Here is a 22,781-nt window from a genome sequence, read left to right as displayed (position 1 = left end):
GTCTACTTCCTTTGAAGAACTGGAATCTTAAGGGGCTGTGTTTTTAAAAATTACCCCCTTCCACTTTGAGAATTCACTGCTTTAAGGCCACTCTGACTAACCTTTGTCACTGATATCTGAATTTTTGGGGTACTTTTTAAGATTTTCCCATAGCTACCAATGATGCCATAATCATATGAATGGCATTTTTGGCTGAAAAAGTAGATGATCCTTGCTCTCTTACCCATCAAATTGTTTGCTGCTCACCTCCAGAGGTTGGTCACTTTCAGTACAAAGGTTGTTTTAAGGTACAAAACAAGTACCTGGGACATGATCCATGGCTTCTACCCTAAATACTGCCTTGTGTTACCAAGGAGATTTTTATTTTTTGCAGCCTGGTACTTGGGTTTGGACCATGAGACTTTACGTGCCTGTACTTTCTGCAGTGGGGAGTAACTAGTCAGGGACTAGTTTGGACCTCGGGATTCTTTTAGACTTGGAATCTTCTGGGCTGTGACCAACCATCTTTGCCAGTTATCCTGGACAAACTGATAGCCTTTGGAAGTGGGACAGGGATTTCTCTGTGTTTAAATTGCTGATTGGCTATAAAATATTGTAAGGGTGTGATTCTCAGGGTTTGGTTTAATCAGTGTGAAACTGATTAAAAGGGAAAAAGATGCCCATGATAATAACATAAGTATTGTCCCCTTCTGAGAGATCAGTATTTATTCTGATTTGCGGCTCTTGCTGAAAACATAATGGAAATCCATCATTTGAAATGGCATCAGAACATTTCTCATTTACTTTTTATTATCTCGTGTGCTGGAAAAAATCTTTGTTTTTTGAAGGTAGACTGAACTTGAAAGTAGCTATAAGTCATTTGGAGTGAATGGTAAATGAAAGAGAGATCAAACTGAATAACACTGTTTTGATAAGAACAGTGAGATGTTTTTTGAAATGGCTTGTAAATTAGATTTAAAGGCAATTTCAAGAGGAAATAGTTTTAGGTGGTAGTGTTATTAATGAAATCATTTTTCCCATGAGAACTAATTCCAAGCATATCACATATTTATATGCCTAAATTCTATTATGATTACTAAAAAAAATTCTTATAATCTTATAGTTGTATCTTGTACTTTTCTAAATCAAGGTGAAAGGAATAACAGTTTTAGTATAGAAATGCCTTGAGCTAAATATAAACTATGGCGGAAAAGTTAAGTCTTTGAATAATATATCAAAAGCTATTTCACAGACTCAGCTCTCTATATTTCTCTTAGAAGTAAAACTCTGACTTGTTCTACTTCCTGCCTTACCAAATCTGTATAGTAAAATGGCAGAAGTCTTTTTGGAAAGGGCCAAATGCAGGGCTGCTACTGAGAGGTGTGTAAGGCAGTGCACTGCACAATTACAAGGGGATACTGTTTACACAGACTGGAATATAAAGGAACCTCCTGGAGTGGTGCAGTGAGGTTTTACTTAAGTGACTATTTTCACATTTTATGAAATTATACCTGTCTCTTATTATGATAGGTTCTATGCTTACGGTGTTTGTTTGCATGGTCACAAATTGCACCTCTCTATAGTGTTCACAGTTTATCTTTTAGGAATCTTTAGAAGTGCCTCTTTCCATGGAATACTGTTTGAAAACTACAACTTTAGCTAATACTCATTTAAATTATATACTATCCTATTTTATTCATTGTTTTAATATAACGTATGCCTGCTTGGTGAATTTAGTCCTTGTTTTCTTTAAGACACCTAAAAATAGTTTGGTAGTTTCTATAAGGTACATAAAAGTAATAGAACATTTAAAAGAACAAGAAAGATTTTTTGGTTCCAGGATTTTGAATTCATTTCCAGCCATTAAAATCCAGTACATCCTCATACCTAAATACACACAGAGGAACAATATCTATTGATAGGCATGATGCAACTTTCTGAGAAATGTGAAAAAAATATGGTAAGAAGTTTGAATAATGAAACTAATATTTTATTTTTATTTAAATAAATAGTTTTATTTTATATATTATGTAAAAATATAAAATAATTTTATTTCAATTTAAAATAGAAATTTTATTCCTAAAATGTGATGATCAAACCCCTTAACTCTTCAAAGAAAGGTTTCTTGGAGGATAACATATTTTATTAAATAGAGTCTTTTAACTGAGATCCATCTGGTATGTAAAAGAAAACAGGTACAGAAGGCTTAAACTAATGAAAGGCAGCTTTTGAAAAAAAATGAAAATCAATCTTATAAATAAATAAATAAATACTGATTTTAAATAGCTTTTTAACTTAGTCTAAAGAGAATTTTTCCTTTAAGAAAATTACTTAAAGAAGGTAAATAAACTTTAAAATCACATTTTTAAAAATCCAGTAAATACTAGTAATTTTTATGAAACCTTTTTTCTTCTTTAAAGAAAGTTCATCTTTTTTGCAGAATACTGTGAATGATTTAACAGTTCATCGGGCAACTCCTGAAGATCTGGTAAGTTTAATATCAAAAGTTAAGATTGTTCAATGTTTTATTTGATATTTGGTTTCTAATTTCAGAATAGAAACTGAAGGTACTTCCTGGAAGTTGTTCAGTTATGTTTAATCTTGCTCATGTCTATATAAAATCAAAAAGCATATCTTTTGGACTTCCTGATTCTACCTAAGACTATCAATTAGCGTGTATTAGAATTTCATTAGATAGGTTTGTTTTACAGTTCAAATCTTTCTAGTCCAGTATTGCCCTGTATACATATATTATCTTTTCCTATCTATAGATATCTTCAGCATTATTTACTATTACTTTTCTATACAAACATACTGGTCTAGTCTATGTAGTAATGAACAGGCCATGTGTCGTTCCATATTTGAGCCAGTTCATGCCATTTTCTTTATTTGGAACAGTTTCCCTACCTCGTTCTCTATCTGTCCAAATCTTACTTTATGAGGTGTGATCAAACAATATGGTGAATGTTTAAATAAAAAAATGTATTACAATAAAACACACATTGCCATTAGTTCCCCTCAAAATACTACCCCTCGATTTGTTATGCCATCGTTCTTGCCACTTTCTGAAGCTGTTCTGGAAGTCCTCTTTTGTGAGTGTCTTTATTTGCACTATCGTGGCTGCCTCGCTGTCCTGAATCATTCTGATTTTGGGGAAGACCCAGAAGTTGCACTGTGCCAGATTTGGTGAATAAGGTGGATGAGGACACTCCATAATGTTTTTATTTGACAGAAATCGCTGTACCAGAAGCGATGTGTGACACAGAGAATTGTCATGATGGAGGATGATTTACGGCACACTTTAAAACACACCTTCTCTTAACCGTAGTTCACATCTGACTGACGGCACTGAACACGTTGAAACTTGTCACACACTGTTACTAAGGTTCATTGCGCTGCTTCCCATATCGAAGATCCCTGCCTTTCCGTTGGATGGCACTCAGCAACAGCATTCACTGTATTTGTTGATCACAATGAAAAGTCTCCGTGTCACACATCGCTTCTGGTACAGCAATTTCTGTCAAATAAAAACATTATGGTGTGTCTTCATCCACCTTATTCACTGGGTTTGGCACTGGGCGACTTCTGGCTCTTCCCCAAAGTCAAAATGATTCAGGACATTGAGGCAGCGATGGCAGCGCATCTAAAGACACTCACGAAAGAGGACTTCTAGAACTACTTCAGAAAGTGGCAAGAACTATGGGATAAGTGTCTTCGAAGTGAGGAGGAGTATTTTGAGGGGGATTAATGGCAACGTGTCTTTTACTATAATGAATTTTAAAACATTTAAACATTCACTGTATTTTTTGATCACACCTCGTACTTCCTTATCCTAATTCAAGTGTTACTTTTTTTAAGTTTCTATAGTTTTTTAAAAAACAACTTTATTGAGATATAATTCATATGCCATAAAACCCTCCCTTTTAAAGTATATAATTTATTGATTTTTAAGTATATTCACAGTTATACAACCGTCCTCACCTTCTAATTTTAGAACATTTTCATGACCTTCAAAATGAAACTCTGTTCCCATTAACAGTCACTTCTTATATCCACCTACCAAAAAAAAAAAAAAAAATCTCTGGCTACAACTAATCTACTTTATGTCTCTAGGATTTGCCTATTCTGGACATTTGGGTTGTTTCTACTTTTTGACTATTATGAATAATACTGCTGTGAACATTTGCGTACAAATTTTTGTGTGAACATATGTTCTCAGTTCTCTTGGATATTCTACCTGGGAGTAGAATTGCTACATCCTATGATATCTCTACTACTTAACTTTCTGAGAAACTGCCAAACTATTTTCTAAAGTGACCGAGAGTACCATTTACATTCTTACCAACATGTATGAGGGTTTTAATTTCTCCACATCCCTTGTCAACTCTTGTTTTTTGTCATCTTTTGGTTTTAGTTCTCCTAGTAGAATCTCTTTATAGTTTTGGTTTGCTTTTCCCTGATAACTAATGATGTTGAATAATTGAACATCTTTTCATGTGCTTATTGGTTATCATTGGTCATAGTACCTTTTCTGGAGAAATGTCTATTTAAATCTTTTACTCATTTTAAAATTGAATTATTTGTGTTTTTATTGTTGAATTGTAAGAGTTCTTTATACATTCTGGATACAAGTTCCTCATGAGATATATGATTTGCAAATATTTTCTCCCATTCTTTTGGTTGTCTTTTCACTTTCTTGATGATATCCTTGAAGCACAAAGGTTTTTAATTTTGATATAGTCCAATTTATATATTTTTTCTCTTGTCACTTGTGCTTTTAGTGTCATATCTAAGAAACCATTGTCTAACCCAAGGTTCACAAAGATTTATTCCTGTTTTCTTTTGAGAGTTTTATAGTTTTAACCTGTATGTTTAGGTGTTTGATCCATTTTTAGTTAATTTTTGTATGTAGAGTGAGGTAGGGATACAACTTCATTCTTTTGCAAATGGATATCCAATTTTCCAAGTACCATTTGTTAAAAAGACTGTTGTTTCCTCATTGAATTTTCTTGGCACCCTTGTTAAAAAATCAATTGTCCATAATATAAGGGCTTAGTTTGGACTTTCAATTCTATTTCACTGATAACGTGTTTCCTTGAAAATAAGACCTAGCTGGACAATCAACTCTAATGTGTCTTTTGGAGCAAAAATTAATATAACAGCCATCTTATTTTACTATAATATAATACCGGATCTTATTTTACTATAATATAAGACTGAGTATAATATGATCTGATATGATGATACCAGGTCTTGTATTAATTTTTGGTCCAAAAGATGCATTAGAGCTGATTGTCTGGCTAGGTCTTATTTTGGGGGAAACACAATATATATGTTTATCCTTATGCCAGTACCACACTGTCCTGAGTATTATAGCTTTGTAGTAAGTTTGAAGTCCTACTTTTTGAAGTTGCCCAACGTGTGGTATCTCTTCTGAACTATTGTCGTACTTCCTACCTTCATAAGGCATGGAGTATGTGCCATCTAATGCACGTTGGTGAGCTTTATGTGTATCCCAGCCTTCCTGGCAGATTTTAGTGCTTCTGAGGGATTGGAACCATATCTTCTATGTCTTTGTGGGCCTGGGAGTCTTAGTCCTAATAGGTACTCATTAAATGTTTGTTGAGGAGAATAGTAATGCTCTACTGACTTAAATTTTTTTATTATGAAAAATTTCAAACGCAAGTGAAAGTGCAGACAAAATTATAAAGCACTCCCATATACTCTTCATCGAGATATGATGTTATTAAAACTTTACATAATTGCTTCATTTATCATACCTTTTTTTAACTTTGCAGAAGCATTTTAAAGCAAGTCCCAGAGAATGGCATTTTGTGCCTACATATTCAATTTGCACTGTAAAAAATACAGACATTTGATTACCTAACCACAATGCCATTATCACACCTAACAAAAGTAATAATAATTTTTTGGCATTACCTAATTCCCAGTCCACATTCAAATTTCCCTAATTGTCTCAAAAATGTCATCTTCATTTGTTTTTTGTGAATCTGAATCCCTACCCAGTACTTGGTTGTTAGTCTCTTCTTCATGGATTGATTTTTTATTTACATAGTGGAAACACATCAGTACATTTTATCACACAGCTTTGTTCATATTTTCAGGTCCAAATACTAAAGTGCTTGTAAAGCCAACATCTGCTTTTATTCCTTAGCTACCTCAATGAATTCCTCCCCTCTAACTGTTAAGCTGTGGCTCACGTCTCTGCTTCTGCTTCAGGAATTCCACTTCCCTGTTGTTCTGCACATGCAGCCATCCAGGGGCTGGAAAAACACTGCACTGTTAGTTCTTGGTAGTGATGTGTGAGTATGAAATGGCTGTGTCTTTGCCAAAGATGGCTCAGTGGGTTGGTGCCTTTTATATTATGTTTAGTCTGTATGTGTATGTGTGTGTGTGTGCAATTGTACATACATATGTAACTGAAAAGTTTAACAAAATTCTTTATTATATGCAATGTGTCTTAATATTTCCTATTCTATGTACTATTTTATTTTTTTAAAAAATGTTGGTTTTGACCCACTAATTGATTTTATGATACCACCCATTAAATGAGTCCTAACCTACAGTTAAAAAAAGGTACTGGTTCAGTGAATAATCTGTACAAAGGAAGTAGACATTAATGTACTTTTTAGTTTGTCTTTTAGCTAGGTCCAGAAGTTCTAGAGACTTCTTTTTTGAAAATTTAGAAGGGTGTGAAAATTTGGGCTATGAATATAATTATACATATGTTGAGCCAGAAAAATTTAAAAAAGATGAAGTATATTAAGTGGTCCTACCATCTGAATAGGCAACTTCTTCGTTCCTGAAACATTCTTTTATATTCTCGTTTTTATGTAGTTACGTCGTCATGAAATACACAAATCCAAGAACAGAGCATTAGCACACTGGGAACTCCAAGAAAAGGCTTTGAAGAGAAAATGGAAGAAGCAGAAACCAGAAATTTCTAATCTTGAGAAAAGGAGATTGTCTATCATAAAGGAGGTAATGCTTCAACTGCATTGTCTGTAGAGTTAGAAAGAGATAAATAGATTCCTCTCTTGTCCCCCAATTTGATTCAAATTGGAGAGACTCTAGTAATTACTGCCTCGTATACAGCGATCTGCACGTGGACCTTGGAAACCATTCAGTGGTGACAATTAGAATCTAGTGTCGTAGTTTCATTCCTGTTCTCTAACTTACTGGCCATGTGACCTTTAACAAATTATTAACTTACCAGTTTGAGTTTCCTCATCTTTAAAATGGGAATACACTACTTATATGATCGTATTGTTAGGCGATTTCTACAGTGATTAGCATAGTCCTTGGCACACAATTAGTGCCTTATAGCATAGATAAGCTGCAGTAATTATTTTTCTCAGTTCATACACAGAGCTCTTAGATTACTTTGCAAAAGATGGGTGCTTGTCCAGCACGTCAGTAAGCCACTTGTATTTGCCTTCATCTTTTGACAGATGAAGGCTATTTGGACAAGTAATCAGATGTGTCGGAATAAACAATATCGGAAATAAGAAGAAACCTACAGCAAAAAACCCTTCTTTTACTTGGGCTGAAATCATTGTGAAAGAAATGTGCTAAGTGTTGCTTCTTGTTTGGCGTTGAAGCTTATGGCACTTCTGGGTGACCTTTCGCTGTAGCTTTAAACCACGCTCTGTCTTTTGAGGAATTCATTAGGCTTCTTAGTGAAATATGAAAGGCTTGATCTTATAAATCATCAGAAAGAGTTATAGCTACCAAATAAATGTTTACATGAGCTTATAAAAAGAACAGTGGATTAAGAGAGACTGGTTCTTTATAGATAAGTATCATTTGGCGATTTTGGACAAGTCATGTACATTTAAATGTTATGTGGTAATTCCCAGTGAAAGGCCTAAGAATACACATCTGGCCATGAAAAAAGGCAGACCCTTTGAGGTGACTCTGGGCTTTTGTTTCCTCTCCTGAGATATGTACCCCACCACTCATAAGTTTGGCTTTGTGTGCTGCAAACCCATCTGGGCAATGAATATATATAAGTGGGCATGCAGAGATTGGTTTACCTGTCAAGAGGATGAGTTTTATCAGAGAGGAGTGATAAAGAAATCTAGAAAGAGCAAAGGAAAGCCAGTAGATGATCTCTGGCCAGTCAATCCATGTGCCCCCAGGACCCTGGACAGAGACTAGCAGCAGGGCAATGGATTTGTTGAAGACCTCATTATAATTGATATCAGGTCTTCATGTGATAAAATTATTCTTCCACAATCTTCTGTCAATTTATCAAAATAAAGAAGTCAGTGTTTTTATTTATTTATTTTTTTAAATAGTAAACTCTTAAAATTGCCGTTAGGAAATATTCTTTGTGTAATTTTTCTAGTACAAGTGATATATTATAATGCTCCCTTTACTCTCTTTCCTAAGCTCTGATTGCACATACTTGCAAGATGGCTAACCAGGGATAGAAATTTAGTGCATGGAATAATACAATTTAAGTTGTAACAACAATCTCAAATATCTCTAGAGTGGTATACGGATTTTCAGTGTGTCCATGTCTTTATAACATCCCTGTGGGTGTGGGGAGGTGATCATATCTTTATTTACACCTCAAGAAAGTAAGTTTAAAGAGGTCAGATTTTGCTTAGTATCTTTTGACTGGGCCTAGGATCCCAGTCTTCTGGTTCCAAATGTTCTGTTTGCCTAATACCATTCCCAAGCTTATTCTTTTTGGAAGGAACAAATTCAGGACTTTGTTCTCACCAACTGTCAGTCAACCTCCTTGGCCGTAGGCAGGGGAAGAAGGGGAAAAAGTCAGAATGTGATTTTTGTTTGTGTCCTAAAACAATCACGGAGGTCTTATTATAGACTTGTTTAAATGGTCGAGAGAAATTATGGTAAGAGCATTTGTCTTACTGATTTGAGTCAGCGTTGGCAAAGGGAGTTTCCAATTTTGAGACTCCTTTCAATTTAGGAATGCCATCTGGTGGTGGGTAGCGTTGACTTGTTTTTACTCTAGTGTGTCTCCTTGCTTATCATCATGAAAGTTCCTAATGAGAAAGTGCATAATCAGAGGCATTACTGTAATAGTATTTTTTGAGTTCTCATCTCTCCAGGATAAAAACCTGAATTGTTTATAAATACAGAAAGAACTATCATTTTTTTGTTTATGCCCCCAAATGCACATCTTACATCATGTTTTTTAAGTTGTGGTAATGACCCATTAGTGGATTCTGAAATCACTTTAGTGGTTGAAACCTCGAATTGTGGATCACAACTTGTTAATGGATTGTGAAGTCAAGTTAGGAGATTACAATCATCATTTTAAAAAGTAGAATAGAAATGAAAAAGAAAATATCAGAGTGATTTTCAAAGACTAAGGTTTAGTAAAACTGTTATATTGTTATATGTTTACATTTATATTGTACATATATGTACATATATATGTGTATGTACTGGGTCACAATTTAATAATCTGTTTCTCAGGATTACAGCCAAGTATTTGAAATCCACTAATTATTTTAACAGCCCCATCTACTGGTACTTAAGGCTATTTCTACTGAAGGATTTCAGTAAGGTAGTGGCCTATGGTTATTTTTATGCTCTGTGCCTATGTATGGACTTTTCCTTTGTGATTTGATAAGTATATATATTTTTCTGAATAATATTTATTATTAACACATGTCTAGATTCTTTCTGACCAATACCAGATGCAGGATGTATTGGAAAAATCTGATAATTTGATGGCTGCAGCAAAAGATCTGTTTGTTGATTTTCCTCGTAGGCGCACAGGTAAAGTATTCAATTCAAACAAAAGCTTCTTATTCTTATCAACCATTGTCCACAACTGGCTATTTGGAAAAATTTAAAATCTTTTTTCAGTCATCATGTTATTTACATTATAAGTGTCTTAGAGTGGATAGCATACAAGAATTGTTAGGCATATATTCATTATGATTTGTTTGCTTTTCATTAACAATATTAACAACTACAAATTACTCAGCTAGGGAAAACTAAATTGTATTGTCTGCTCAAATATTTTATAGCTCAGTGTATAAGATTTTATAATTTAAAATATGACTTGATTTTTAGTTTAATTAAATTACCATATAATTAAAATATCTGTGTTTATATGTACTTTGAGTAAAGCTAATTTGAAAACTAAAGCAACTTCAGTCTCTCTAAATGGAACTTCACCTCTTCTCAGAGAGACAGCATTATTCACTCTAATGTATATGTAGTCCATTGTTTAGCTTAACCTCTAAAAAATGATCATTAGTGTTTAGTTTAAGGTTAAAATCCTGGCTCAGTCACTTATCAGCATGACTCTGGGCCAGTTACTGTACTTCTCTGAGTTTCAGTATACTGATCTGTAAACTAATAACAGTAACAACCTCATAGGCTTTTTATATGATGATACAAATCTATGGCAGTATAGAGTGCTTGTGAAGTCACTTTAATTAAAATAAACAAAATCATCATGACATTTTCCTTCTGCAGGGTTTCCGAATGTAACAATGGCTCCCAATTCCTCTCAAGGTCCCATAGTGGTAAATCAAGACCCTGTCACCCAGGCCATTCTTAGTGAATCTGTCGTGGAGCCTCAGGTAATGTGTTCTGCTTGCAGCCAAGACGCTCATGCTGAAATTAAGTTTATGTAGGCAATGTGGCAACATTTCAAAAACTTAAATATCAACAAATACCATGCTGTGGTTGCTAGAATTGTTCTTACTCAAGCATATTGCGCTTTCTTTGAGTAGTTGTACTAATCAAAGTAGGACTGGGTAATAATAACTAACACATCGAGTGCTTACCTGGGAAGTATACTATGATTGTCCCATTTGGCAGATGGAAAAACTGTGGCTCAGAAAATTTAAGTGGCTTGTCCAGGATCACATAGCTAGTTAGCATGCATCAGAGATGACATTCAAATCTAGGCTGCCTGGCATTTGTCTCCATAAGACTGTGCCGCCCTCTGCCAGTTGTAAACAGCAGGGAATCTTTCCACTTTGGAGTCAGGTGGATCTGTGTTCATATTCTGCCAGGTGTTTGATCTTGAATTGATTATTGATTTCTTTAGGTATCTGAGTTGGCTCAGAGTGTTTTTGTTACATGGGAAGAGAATATACCTACTACAGTTGTTATGAGGGTCAGCTGAGACAGGTTATGTGAAGTGCTTACATAATAGCAGATACTAGTTTTCCATTAAATGTTAGTCCCTTCTAATGTATTATCAGTATGTTTAAAAAGTAGCTACCCAGGAAACTTGGAATTTATTGACTAGTTACATGGGAAATATATTACAGTAGTAAAACATTATCTAGCTATATCCTAACCTAACTGGAACTCTTAATTAATCAAAATGTTTAGAATTTTGAGATAGTAAACACTTTTTAAAAGCACATGAAGAATTTAATATTAAAATAAAACTTCTTATGAATGATTAGGACTCAGTACCTGTTCAATGTAATTTCCTAGTTATTTATATCTTTGAATAAAGGAGAATCATCAGTTAGAAGGATCATTCTAGGGTATTATAAGATCCAGAATATTTAAAGACTTGTTAAGTATACTGTTTTCTACTGACAAGGGCAATTAAATAGAATTTACGTATATTTCAAATAGCCAAAATCTATTAACCATATCACTGTCCAAAACCGTTTATGTTATTAAAAGGTTAACTTTTAGATAATCACGGTCTCTGTCATAGAGCAGGGAAGTGTCACGAGCTGAGGTTAGAGGGCCAGGGAGGAACTAGATCATGAAGGGGTAAGGAACCAGAAAGTAAGAGTAGCGCCACTAACAGATTTTAAGAAGAACGGAGCCATGATGAAATCGACTGTAGCCTGGAAGATAGATTGGGGAAGGACAAGAGTGGCAAGAGGATCTGGTTAGAAGACTTAGGTTGGAATCTTTGTGAGAAGTGGTGAGGACCTGAACCAAAGCAGCGGCAGTAGGGAAGAAGGTGGAGCGGAAGAGGGATAGATTGAGAGATTAAAAAGGGGTAGAAGTGACAGGATTGGGTGGCTGATGGGATGTGATAGATGAGAAAGAACGATAATTCCCAATTTCCAGTTGCCGGCTTAAGCATGAGTAGATGCTGTTTATGGTCGTAGGTCATAATACCCTTAGGTCATGTGGCAGGAACAAGGTTTCTGGAAGAATGATAGGAGAGGTTTAGGAAGCTAATCAGGTTAGACATGTTGAGTATATATGTGTAGGATGTTTTACCAGGGATATCTTTTAGGCATTTAGGCGGTTGGATATAAATGTCTAGGGTACAAGAAAGATCTGAGTGAAGATAGAGATTTGGATATTAATAGCATGTGACTTGTAATTGCAACTTTGGAATTAGACACAGTCATTCAGAGAATCAGGTGAGAGGGAAAGGTCCAAAGGGAGGACCTCGAGTCACATCAGATGTAAGAGAAGGGTAGAAAAAGAAGATTTTCTATTTAAAGATTTTGAAGAAACAGCCAGAAGAAGAGAAGAAAAACCAAGTAATACAGTATCATGGAATTTAAAAGGAAGAGCATATCAAGAAGATTTTGAAGGAAAGGAAGGATAGTCGTTAATATCTGATGAGTCAGAAATAAGGGAAGGCAAAGACTGAAAATATCCATTTGATTTAGGAACAAGTGTGTTGATGTTGACCTTGTAGAGAGCAGTTTGAGTGGAGAGAGCAGGAGCAAAGTCGCGGGGCATAGATGGCAAAGGAGAAGTGGGGGGCAACTCTTTCTACACGTTTGGTGGTGAAAGAAAAGATAGGTAGTCACTCGAGGTGAGTATTGGGTCAAGATAAGATGGGAGAGACTTGCTCACATTGAAATGTGGATGAACTGAAGCCACTACAGAGAGAGGCTGAAGATGCAGGAGAAAGAAGGGGCAACTGAGAGAGTGGAGAAGGTGAGAGGGTTGGGTTGTAACACATGTGGCGGGATTAGCCTCAGAAAGAGGTACCTCTCTTCTGTTATGACAGAGAGAAAGAACGGATGAGTGAGCAAGTGCGTGTAACCAACGTGTGTTGTTACTCTTATTTTTGTGTTGAGAAAGGCTCTTAATGAAGTAGATGATGGGCCAGAAGAAGAAGCTGTCCATAGCCAGTCAGAAGAAAGTGAGCATGAATTAGATAACTCTCTAAGCTCTCAGTCTAACACGAATGCAGACAGGTATGTACATATGTCATAAATATCTACAACATTTTCTTTTTTTTTCTATGGCCATTTTCCCCCCTAATGAGATATCATTGATATGTAATATTGTCTAAGTTTAAGGTACATAAGTTGTTGATTTGATACATTTATGTACGCAAAATGATTCACCATAGCATTATCTAACACTTCCATCACATCACATAATTATCATTTCTTTTTTTGTCGTGGGAACATTTAAGATCTATTCACTTAGCAAGTTTCATGTATAAAATACAATATTATTAGCTATAATCACCATGCAGTGCATTAGATCCCTAGAAGTTATTCACCTTAATGCTGGAAGTCTGTACCCTTTTACCATCTCTCCATTTTCTCTAACCCCCGGCCCTTGGTAACCACTGTTCTACTTTGTTTCTGTGAGTTTGCCTTTTTTATATTCCACATGTAAGTGATGCAGTATTTGTCTTTCTCTGTCTCACTTACTTCACTTAGCATGATACCCTCAAGGCTCATCCATGTTGTCACAAGTGGCAGGATTGTCTTCTTCTCATGGCTGGATAACATTTCATTGTGTGTGTATCTATCTATCTCACATCTTCTTTATCCAATCATCTGATGACAGACACTTGTTTCTGTATCTTGGCGATTGTGGATAACGCTGCAATCAACATGGGAATGCAGATATATTTTTGGGGTCGTGTTTTCATTTTCTTTGCATGTATATATCCAGAAGTGGGATTACTGGATCATATGGTAGTTTTTACCTTTTTGAGGGACTGCTGCACTGTTTTCCCTAGTTGCTGCACCAATTTACATTCCTACCAACAGTGCACAGAGTTCCTTTTTCTCCACATCCTCACCAACACTTGTTATCTTTTGACTTTGTGGATGACAGCCATTATAACGGGTGTGAATTGGTATCTCATTGTGCTTTTGATTTGCATTCCCCTGATAATTAGTAATGTATAGCACCTTTTCATGTACCTGTTGGCTATTTGTATGTCTTTGGGTTTGTATGTTAGAGATGGAAATTAGACATGAAGATATTCCTACGTTGTCTGTGAAATAATATCTTTGGAATACTGATGTAATTGATGTTACCATAAAATCGAGTTGTTGCTGATATGTGGTCATCAATGAAAGTGGAAGGAGCTTGGATTTGAATCACTGTCCAAAGTAAATAAAATGAATAAAATAGAGTTTCAGATTTAAGGACATTTATGGTCTTTGGATGGAGATGCTTCAAAGCTTTTTATCTTTCCTCCTCTCATATTTCAAAAATAATGCACAGAACGTACTATGAGCTTTTAATCTGAAAGTTGCCAAATAAATTTAGGGTGGTATATTAGTTTCCTGGAGTTTTTGTAACAAATTACTATAAGCTTGGTGGCTTAAAACAACAGAAATATATTCTCTTCCAGTTCTGGAGGCCAGAAATCTGAAATCAGTTTCACTGGACCAAAATCAAGGTGTTGGCAGGGTGACAATCCCCTCTCCCCCAAGGCTCTAGAGTAGAATAGTTCCTTGCTTCTTGTAGCTTCTGATGGTTGATGGTCTTCCTGGCTTGTGGCTGCAGCATTCTAATCCCTGCCTCTGTCTTCACATACCTTCTCCTCTTGTGTGTGTCAAAATCTCCCTCTGCCTCTCTTTTATAAGAATATACATGATTACATTTAGGGTCCACCCATGATAACCTCACCATCTCAAGATCCTTCTTTATAATCACCAATTATTTAGCCTACCACAGTCCATCCACTGGCCCAGATGCAAAATTTACATTCATCCATTCTGATATCCCCCCAATGTCTCAGCATCAACTCAAGTTCAAAAATCTTCTCTTACTAACATCAGCTCAAACCGAATCCCATCATCTAAATCAGGTACAAATAAGACTGGATATGATATATCCTGGGCAAATATGCCTTTCCATGGATGATCCAGTGAAACCAGAAAACAAGTTTTCTGCTTTCAAAACACAATGATGGGGGGGCCGGCCCGGTGGCTCAGGCGGTTAGACCTCTGTGCTCCTAACTCCGAAGGCTGCCGCTTCGATTCCCACATGGGCCAGTGGGCTCTCAACCACAAGGTTGCTGGTTCAATTCCTCGAGTCCCACAAGGGATGGTGGGCAGCACCCCCTGCAATTAAGATTGAACACGGCACCTTGAGCTGAGCTGCCGCTGAGCTCCCAGATGGCTCAGTTGGTTGGAGCGTGTCCTCTCAACCATGAGGTTGCTGGTTTGACTCCCACAAGGGATGGTGGGCTGCGTCCCCCGCAACTAGCAACGGCAACTGGACCTGGAGCTGAGCTGCGCCCTCCACAACTAAGACTGAAAGGACAACAACTTGAATCTGAATGGCACCCTCCACAACTAAGATTGAAAGGACAACAACTTGACTTGGAAAAAAGTCTTGGAAGTACATACTGTTCCCCAATAAAGTCCTGTATCCCTTCCCCAATTAAAAAAAAAAAAACAACAATGATGGAAGAGGCATAGGATAATAATTATAGACATTTCCATTCTAAAAGGGAGAAGTTCAAAGGAAGAAAGGGGTCAGCAACTTTAAAACCCAGCAGGGCAAATTTCTGTAGGTTTCAAGGCCCAGTAATAATCCTCTGTGGCCGAAGGCCCTGCCCTTTGGGTCCATGGCTTTGTCCTCTGTGTCTGTGGCTCCGGTCGTGGCCTCTGTACTTGTGGGTTTGGCCTTCATACCTACAACTCTGAAGTCATCCTTTTTTCCCCCTGGAAGCCTATATTTGCAGTTGAGTAATTTTATCAGCCTGTTTCCTGTCTGAAGAATTTTGGGAGTTTGACACCCTTCCTTCATTTCATCTTATCTCTGTCCTTTTTTAGTCCAACCTGGCAGTATATCTGCTGGTATAATATTCTCAAAAGATCTTGTGGGTCTCCTGTGTATGTCTTGTTCACCGTTAGACAAGAGGTCCTCCACAGATCTTACTTGGATAATCTCATCTCCATTGCTGGCTTCTGCTGAGAATCATTGAGGGGATCCGTGAGTCAGATGCCTGATCTCTTTAGATTAGCAAATATGTTGTTCAGCAATACACTTGTCCTCTCCAGAGCATGCTTTTCTAACAGTCTGGACAGGCTGAGAATATCTCAAATCATCACTCCAATCTCCGCCTTCCTCTTTACATCACCTTCTATGTGTCAAAATCTCTCTCTGCTTCCCTCTTAACTTAATCACATCTGCAAAGTCTCTTTTTAGTCACATAGGGTAACACTCACTCGTTCCAGAGATTAGGTTGTGGGGAACTTTTTGGGGTTACTCTTAAGCCTACCATGGATAGTATTGTATTATTTTTCTTGTTATTATTATTTCACATAACTGATTCTTAAAAGTCTGAACATTAAAGACAGAAAGTGAGTTCATACTGGGTTGGATTTTCCCAATTTGTGCAGAAGTCTCATTACAACACTTTTCTTAGGATTTGTCCTGAAGTGTGGACATAGAGCTAATACTGTCATATAGAAGAGTCTTTCAGATGCTTTCATACCTAGGCCCCTGCAAGTGGACCACATTATGGACCTTTTGCTAAATGTACTTTATAGCAACTATAAAGTATATTTAGTGTGCTATCCATGGGTTGCTTGAAAGTAGCTCCATTAGGTTGAGGTTTGTGCAGCCACCAAACAAGGTTTTGCTTTTTGTTTGTTTGTTTTTTGGTAATGGCTTTACTTATTTGTAGTTCACATACCATACAGCCCACCCATTTAAAGTGTAATATTCAATAACATTTTGGTATATCACAGATTTGTGCAATCTACAGTCAATTTGAAAACATTTGCATTACTCCTAAAAGAAACCCCATACTCTTTAACAGTCAAACCCCATTTCTTCTCAAACCCTTCAGCCCTGTGTGATCTATTAGATTAGTCTATTTTCTGTCTTTATTTTATTTATCTATGTTTCTTTATCTACATTTATCTATATTTGCCTATTTTGGACATTTCATGTACATGGAATCATGCAATATGTGGTCTTTTGTGTCTGGTGTCTTTGACTTAGCATGTTTTCAAGATTCATCCATGTTGTAGATATATCATTGCTTCATTCATTTTAATGGCTGCATAATATTCCATTGTAGATACATCACATTTTACTTACCCATTCATCAGCTGATGGACATTTAGATTGTTTCTGCTTTTTGACCCCCTAGCTCTTTTAAGTCTCATTTCAATTAAGAAAGAGATAACTGGAGATGAAAACATGAGCTTTGTCAATGATAACGATGATTACAGCAAAAAGGTTAGCTCTCTAACCTTCTGCGCTGCAGCTGTTTTTCCCCCTCCCTGCTCCCAGGTCTCACAGGGCAGAGTCTGCTCCAGGCACTTCAGTGATGAGCTGAGACTGTGCTCGGAGGATGGGCTCCTTAGTGGGAAAGAGACACCAGAAGGGACCAAGCCATGTACTTTCTCTGAGAAAGGGCGAGGAGGAAATGTCAGAAAAGGCAAAAAGCTCCTGCTTGGGAGCCAACAGAGGTGGGGAACTGGGAGGGAGATGGACACTAAAAAGACTGGCATTTTAGCGCTCTCTGTTTTGTAAGCTAAAGCAAAATTTATTTTTTTAAACTATGAGTTATGAAAAATTCCTTCAAATCAAATGTGTAAGCAGTTTAACAGTTTAAATGACAGAACTTATTCTAATATAGCTTGTCGTCCCATAATTTATAGGTTTCTCTACCAACTAAAGGAAGATAATTCTGAGTTAATTAATAACCTGTGGACTGATCTTCAGCAGAAAATCACAACACAGCCACAAATAACGAGCCCTTCAGGAACTCCAGCACCTGCCCCTCCATCAGGGGAACAAAAAGGTTTGTCTCTCCACTGTATCATTTCTTACAAAGTAGTAGCTTGCTTTATTATGGTCATTCTTGAACACAGTAACTTTTAAAGGACTGTTATTTGAGTTTCGACTGTCTTGGCTTGAGTAAAATGCTGTTTGATCTGTCAATTGAAATGCTTTCAACATTTTTTTTCTCACTTGAGATGCTTTTGGAAATATTCTTTGTTTTAGCTGCTCTGAATGCTACCAATGCTGTCAAGAGAATCCACACCAGGCTTCAGTCTGAAGAATCTACTGAGTCTCTCAACTCGGACTATGTTGTGGGACAAGTGCTGAATGCAAGGAAGCAAAAACAGCTGTTAAATGAAGGTTCAGTCTCTTACATTTACAAAAATGTTACAGCTACCTTAATGTCTTAGAAAATGTTTTTCCCTTAAACTCATCCAGTTGGATCTGGCTAAGTAAGAATTTGTTGTGTGGTAGCAAAGAAATGCCTCCTTTTATTCCATGTAACTATAGAAAGATGGTTCTAGTATATTCATTGTAAATAGTATAAACCTGGTTTAAACTATGCGGATATTTTTTGTGAGAAAATGGTGTTAACTTTTATAAATTGTGAACAACAGTCAAAGGTTTTGCTAGTAGTTTTCTAGTGTAATCTTTCCTGATTTTAAAATAGAATGACTTCTGTCATTATCAGTGAAAAGAAAACCGGATCTACGTGCTCCTTCTAAGCAGAATACCATGTTATCAGCTAGCACGGCATCCACAGACTTATCAAACAGCAACAGTCCCAGCCTCGATGTCCTCAAAGACATGATACATGAAGTGGAACATGAAATGGAGGAATATGAACGGTGGACAGGACGCGAGGTCAAGGGGCTACAGAGCCGTCAGGGTCTTACTGGCTTCACCCTGTCGCTGGTGAGCTCCCTCTGTCGCCTGGTGCGGTACCTTAGAGAGGTAAGTGCGTGAGGTTGTTACAGTCACCAGAGTGCTGCTGGAAATGCGTGCATTTTTTTCCTCTATGCTCTTTGGTTGCAACCTCCAAATAAAGTATAGTCAACTTTGAATAGCTTTGTTTAAAATTAGATTATCGGTAGTAAAGGTTTATCCTTTTAATTTCCTTCCACGTGCGGATTCATGTATCATCTAGCCTGTTGACACATGCTCAGGTAAGTGACATTGAATTTAATATGAGCTTTAGTAAAATATAATTAGGAAAGTAAATCCGCTATAAATAAAATACCTCATGCTAATATTGAATATTACTATTTGGCTGTTATGGATTAAATAGAACTACCAAATGTGTCCTCATTCTACTGCTTTTCTGTGCTTCCTACTCCCACTTTAGCTTGGTTTTGACAGCATCATGCCTGTAATCTGTGGACACAGACTGGGAAAATTCTCCATGTTGTCTGTATGCCTGATAACTTGAGCTTTGCTTCAGTGCCTAGTGGGAGATACTTTATTGTTGTAAAAAAATAGTTTATAAGACAATCAAGAATTGTTTCTTTAATTCATTTATGAATAATAATGGTCCTCTGAATGCTATGGAATTAGAGTTAGCTATGTAGTTCATCTTTTTAAAAAAATTTATTTACATTGTATTTATTTTTTATGTATTTAAATTTGTTGAACAAATATGATAAAAAAAAAGTTTGAGGAAATTTTATTATTAAAAAGTTGATTCACCACTCCAATTCAGATGTTTCAGTTTCTCTGGAGCTGTCTTTGTAAAATTGCTTGTTAGTGAAAGATTTATTGTACTGCCAGACTTATGAGGGGCTTAGCATTCTTCTACCCTTAAGGCAGGAATCTGCAGGAGTGTACTTTGGCTCTCTGAAAGTATAACAGGCTTAGAAGCATGTCCTTTTTAGCTAATCACTTGCTTTACAAAGTGCAACCATTTAAACCTCTTGTCATTTACTATAAATTATATTTTAACAGCCTTGATTTTTGAATTGGTAATATACTCACATGCTATGAAATTCAAAGATACAGAAGGGTATATGATGAAATCTAATTCCTACTACTAGCATCCATTTAACTTGTTTGCTTCCTTGTAGCCAACTATCATTACCAGATGTCAGTGTATCCTTCCAGAGATGGTCTTCATGCTCAGGTTGGACAGTAAAGTTCACGAACTTTCCACTATGTAAGTGCATGGTGGAAAGTTCGCGAACTTAATTGTCCAGACTTTTGTATATTCAAGCAATATGTATATCTACTTTCCTTCACTTCTGCAAAATGGCAGTTATTTAATTCTATATACCATTCCATTTATTGTCTTCTGTTTAAAGAAAGGAAGAGGGTAAAGTAGCACATTTTAATGAAATATAAACTTTTTAATAAAAATATTTTAATTATCCTTACTGTCACATAATATGTATTTTGTAAGTATTCTCTGATAGCTTTGTAGAAACTTTTAGTTTTCAACTTGTGATGCTACTAATGGGCGTTTATTTGATGTTTTTCTGTAGAGTGAGCTCCAACTGCGTAAAGAAGTAGAGACAAGGCAGAAACTGGAACAAGTATTAGGTGATCATCGAGAACTCATTGATGTTCTGACAGCTGAAATTCTGCTTCTTAGAGAAGAAAATACTGCTACCCAGGTATTCAGATCAGATCCCCAACTTTTCTGTAGTAGTAAAAAACATCTTTAAGAGTGTATGAGATTCTGTCCAGCTGTCTTTGATTTACTTGTGCTCATGTGCTTACTTAATCTTCTTTATTATCAATGGGAGTTTTTACTGAACTTTTATTATATTAGAGGTATTATAGTAGAAACTTAGACTATAAATAGTATATAGACTAAGTCTACTGTCCTTAAGAAACTTGCTAATTAGTGGGGAACCAGAATCTACATTTAAATAACTACCAATATTATAGTAATTTTTCCAGAATCTGAAATGAATTCTATAATAGCTGCTTTTAATTTCAAAACAGTGGCGGATACTATTTGAGGAACCCTCCTGCAGGCCTAGGCCATTTAAAGTTGTTTACAGTGAGTTCATATTTATTAGCTACGTCCTCTTTACCATTTGTCCGACTAATTACTCCTCTTTTAGAAAAAGACACAGTATTTCTTCTAGAAAAACCTTTTTGCTTCCATGGTGCATTAAATATTCTCCCTTTGCATTTTTTATACTCTGCTTATTGCTCTCATTACAATTACCATATTGTGTTACACATACATGTATGTGTACCTGTCATCAAAATTGTGAGCTGCTTGAGAACAAAGACAGTTTTATTCATCTTTTTGTTCTCAACTGGTGGTTATTATCACTGTTATTTATCAGCCAAAAATGACTAGGAAAGCAATAGTTAGTAGACAAGTTGTGTTTGTGTCAATGGACAGTAAATATAAATCATGCAATTTTTAAATTGATATATAGTTTCACACACCGTTGAATTCACCCTTTTAAAGTACACAATTGGATGGTTTTTAGTGTATTTACAGAGTTGTGCATCAGCACCATTATCCAATTCCAGAACATTTTTATCACCCCAAAGAGAAAACCCATACTCATTAGTAGTCACTCTCCATTCTCTCCTCCCCACAGCCCTTGTCAACCGCAAATCTGCTTTCTTTTTCTATAGATTTGCCTGATTTGGGTTTTTCATATAAATAGAATCATACAACATGTGGTCTTTTGTGTCTGACTTCTTTCACTCAGCATAATGTTTTCAAGGTTCAATCATGTTGCATCATGTATCAGCATTTCATTATATGGCTGAATCATGTTTTGCTTGTCCATTTCATCAGTTGATAGACATTTGAATTGTTTCAACTTTTTGCGTATTATGAATGAATAATTCTATGAACATTCATACAAGTATTTGTGTGAATATGTTTTCAATTCTCCTAGGATTAATGAGCTAACTTATTAAATTATTAAATGTATTAAATTTATAAAATGAACTAATTTATTAAATTTTCATTGTGCACCTGCTGTGGGTCTGGCACTGTTCTGGGTGCGGGAAATACAGTAGAGAACAAGAAAGAAGTCTTTGTCTTCATGGAGCTATGTTCTAAATAAATCTTTAAAACAAAAAGGAAAAGTGAGGTACATTGTAAGTTAGATGGTGATGGTGATACATACTATAAAGAAGAATAAAGCAGGTAAGAGGCATAGGAAGTGCCCAGGATGGGGAGCTGTAAATGAGATAGGCCATGCCTGTCTGAGGAGGTGACATTTGAGTACAAGCCTGAAGGAGGTAGGGAGCAAGCATGCAGATAGCTGAGAGAAAAGCAGTCTATAAGAGGAGTAGCCAGTGCACAGGTCTTGAGGTGGGAGTGTGGCTGTTGAGCTCAAAAACATCAAGGAAACCAGTGTGGCAGTAGTAGAATAGTGGGAAAAGGAGAGTAGCAGGAAAATGCAGACAGACAGATCCTCTGGGGTCTTGTAGGCTGGGTAAGGAATTGGGTGGTTATGTTGAGTGCAATGGGAGACCACCGACGGGTTCTGAAAGAGATGTGATCTGATTTAGGTTATAGGAGGATTACTTTGAACTGCTATATCAGAACTAGATCAGAGATCACTGCCCTTTCTCAGTTCATGGTCCCCTTCGTGTCTTAAGACACCCCTAGACCAAAAGGAATACCTAACAGTTCCATTTATTAGCTAGGCTCAACTTAATAAGTATTTACGAGGTTGGACAATTAAGTTCGTGAACTCATCCTAGAAAGTGTGCTGCATACTTCATTGCTGACTATCACTACGGTCACCTTCGAAGTACTCCCCTTGGGAAGCTATGCACTTAGTCCACCCTTCAAAGCAATTTTGGAACTCTTTTTCTGGAATGGTCATCAGAACTGTCATCATATTACCCTTGATGTCCTGAAT

At 36.4% G+C, this 22,781-nt stretch overlaps 1 protein-coding gene across 4 annotated transcripts in view; it reads left to right on the top strand.

The window, feature by feature from the left end:
* Positions 1-22,781, top strand: part of SPICE1 (spindle and centriole associated protein 1) — a 47,162-nt gene that overhangs the window by 6,678 nt on the left and 17,703 nt on the right. For all 4 annotated transcript variants that reach the window (XM_081080371.1, XM_081080373.1, XM_081080370.1 and 1 more), the window contains exons 3-11: positions 2,420-2,467; positions 6,838-6,981; positions 9,657-9,759; positions 10,468-10,574; positions 13,021-13,136; positions 17,817-17,959; positions 18,163-18,300; positions 18,632-18,894; positions 20,415-20,546. In XM_081080371.1, the coding sequence (XP_080936497.1) occupies positions 2,420-2,467; positions 6,838-6,981; positions 9,657-9,759; positions 10,468-10,574; positions 13,021-13,136; positions 17,817-17,959; positions 18,163-18,300; positions 18,632-18,894; positions 20,415-20,546 (1,194 nt within the window). The remainder of the gene's footprint in view (positions 1-2,419; positions 2,468-6,837; positions 6,982-9,656; positions 9,760-10,467; positions 10,575-13,020; positions 13,137-17,816; positions 17,960-18,162; positions 18,301-18,631; positions 18,895-20,414; positions 20,547-22,781) is intronic.

Source organism: Rhinolophus hipposideros (genome assembly GCF_964194185.1).
Source record: "Rhinolophus hipposideros genome assembly, chromosome: 2".
Classification (NCBI taxonomy): Eukaryota; Metazoa; Chordata; class Mammalia; order Chiroptera; family Rhinolophidae; genus Rhinolophus; species Rhinolophus hipposideros.
This window is presented reverse-complemented; position numbering and strand designations above follow the sequence as displayed.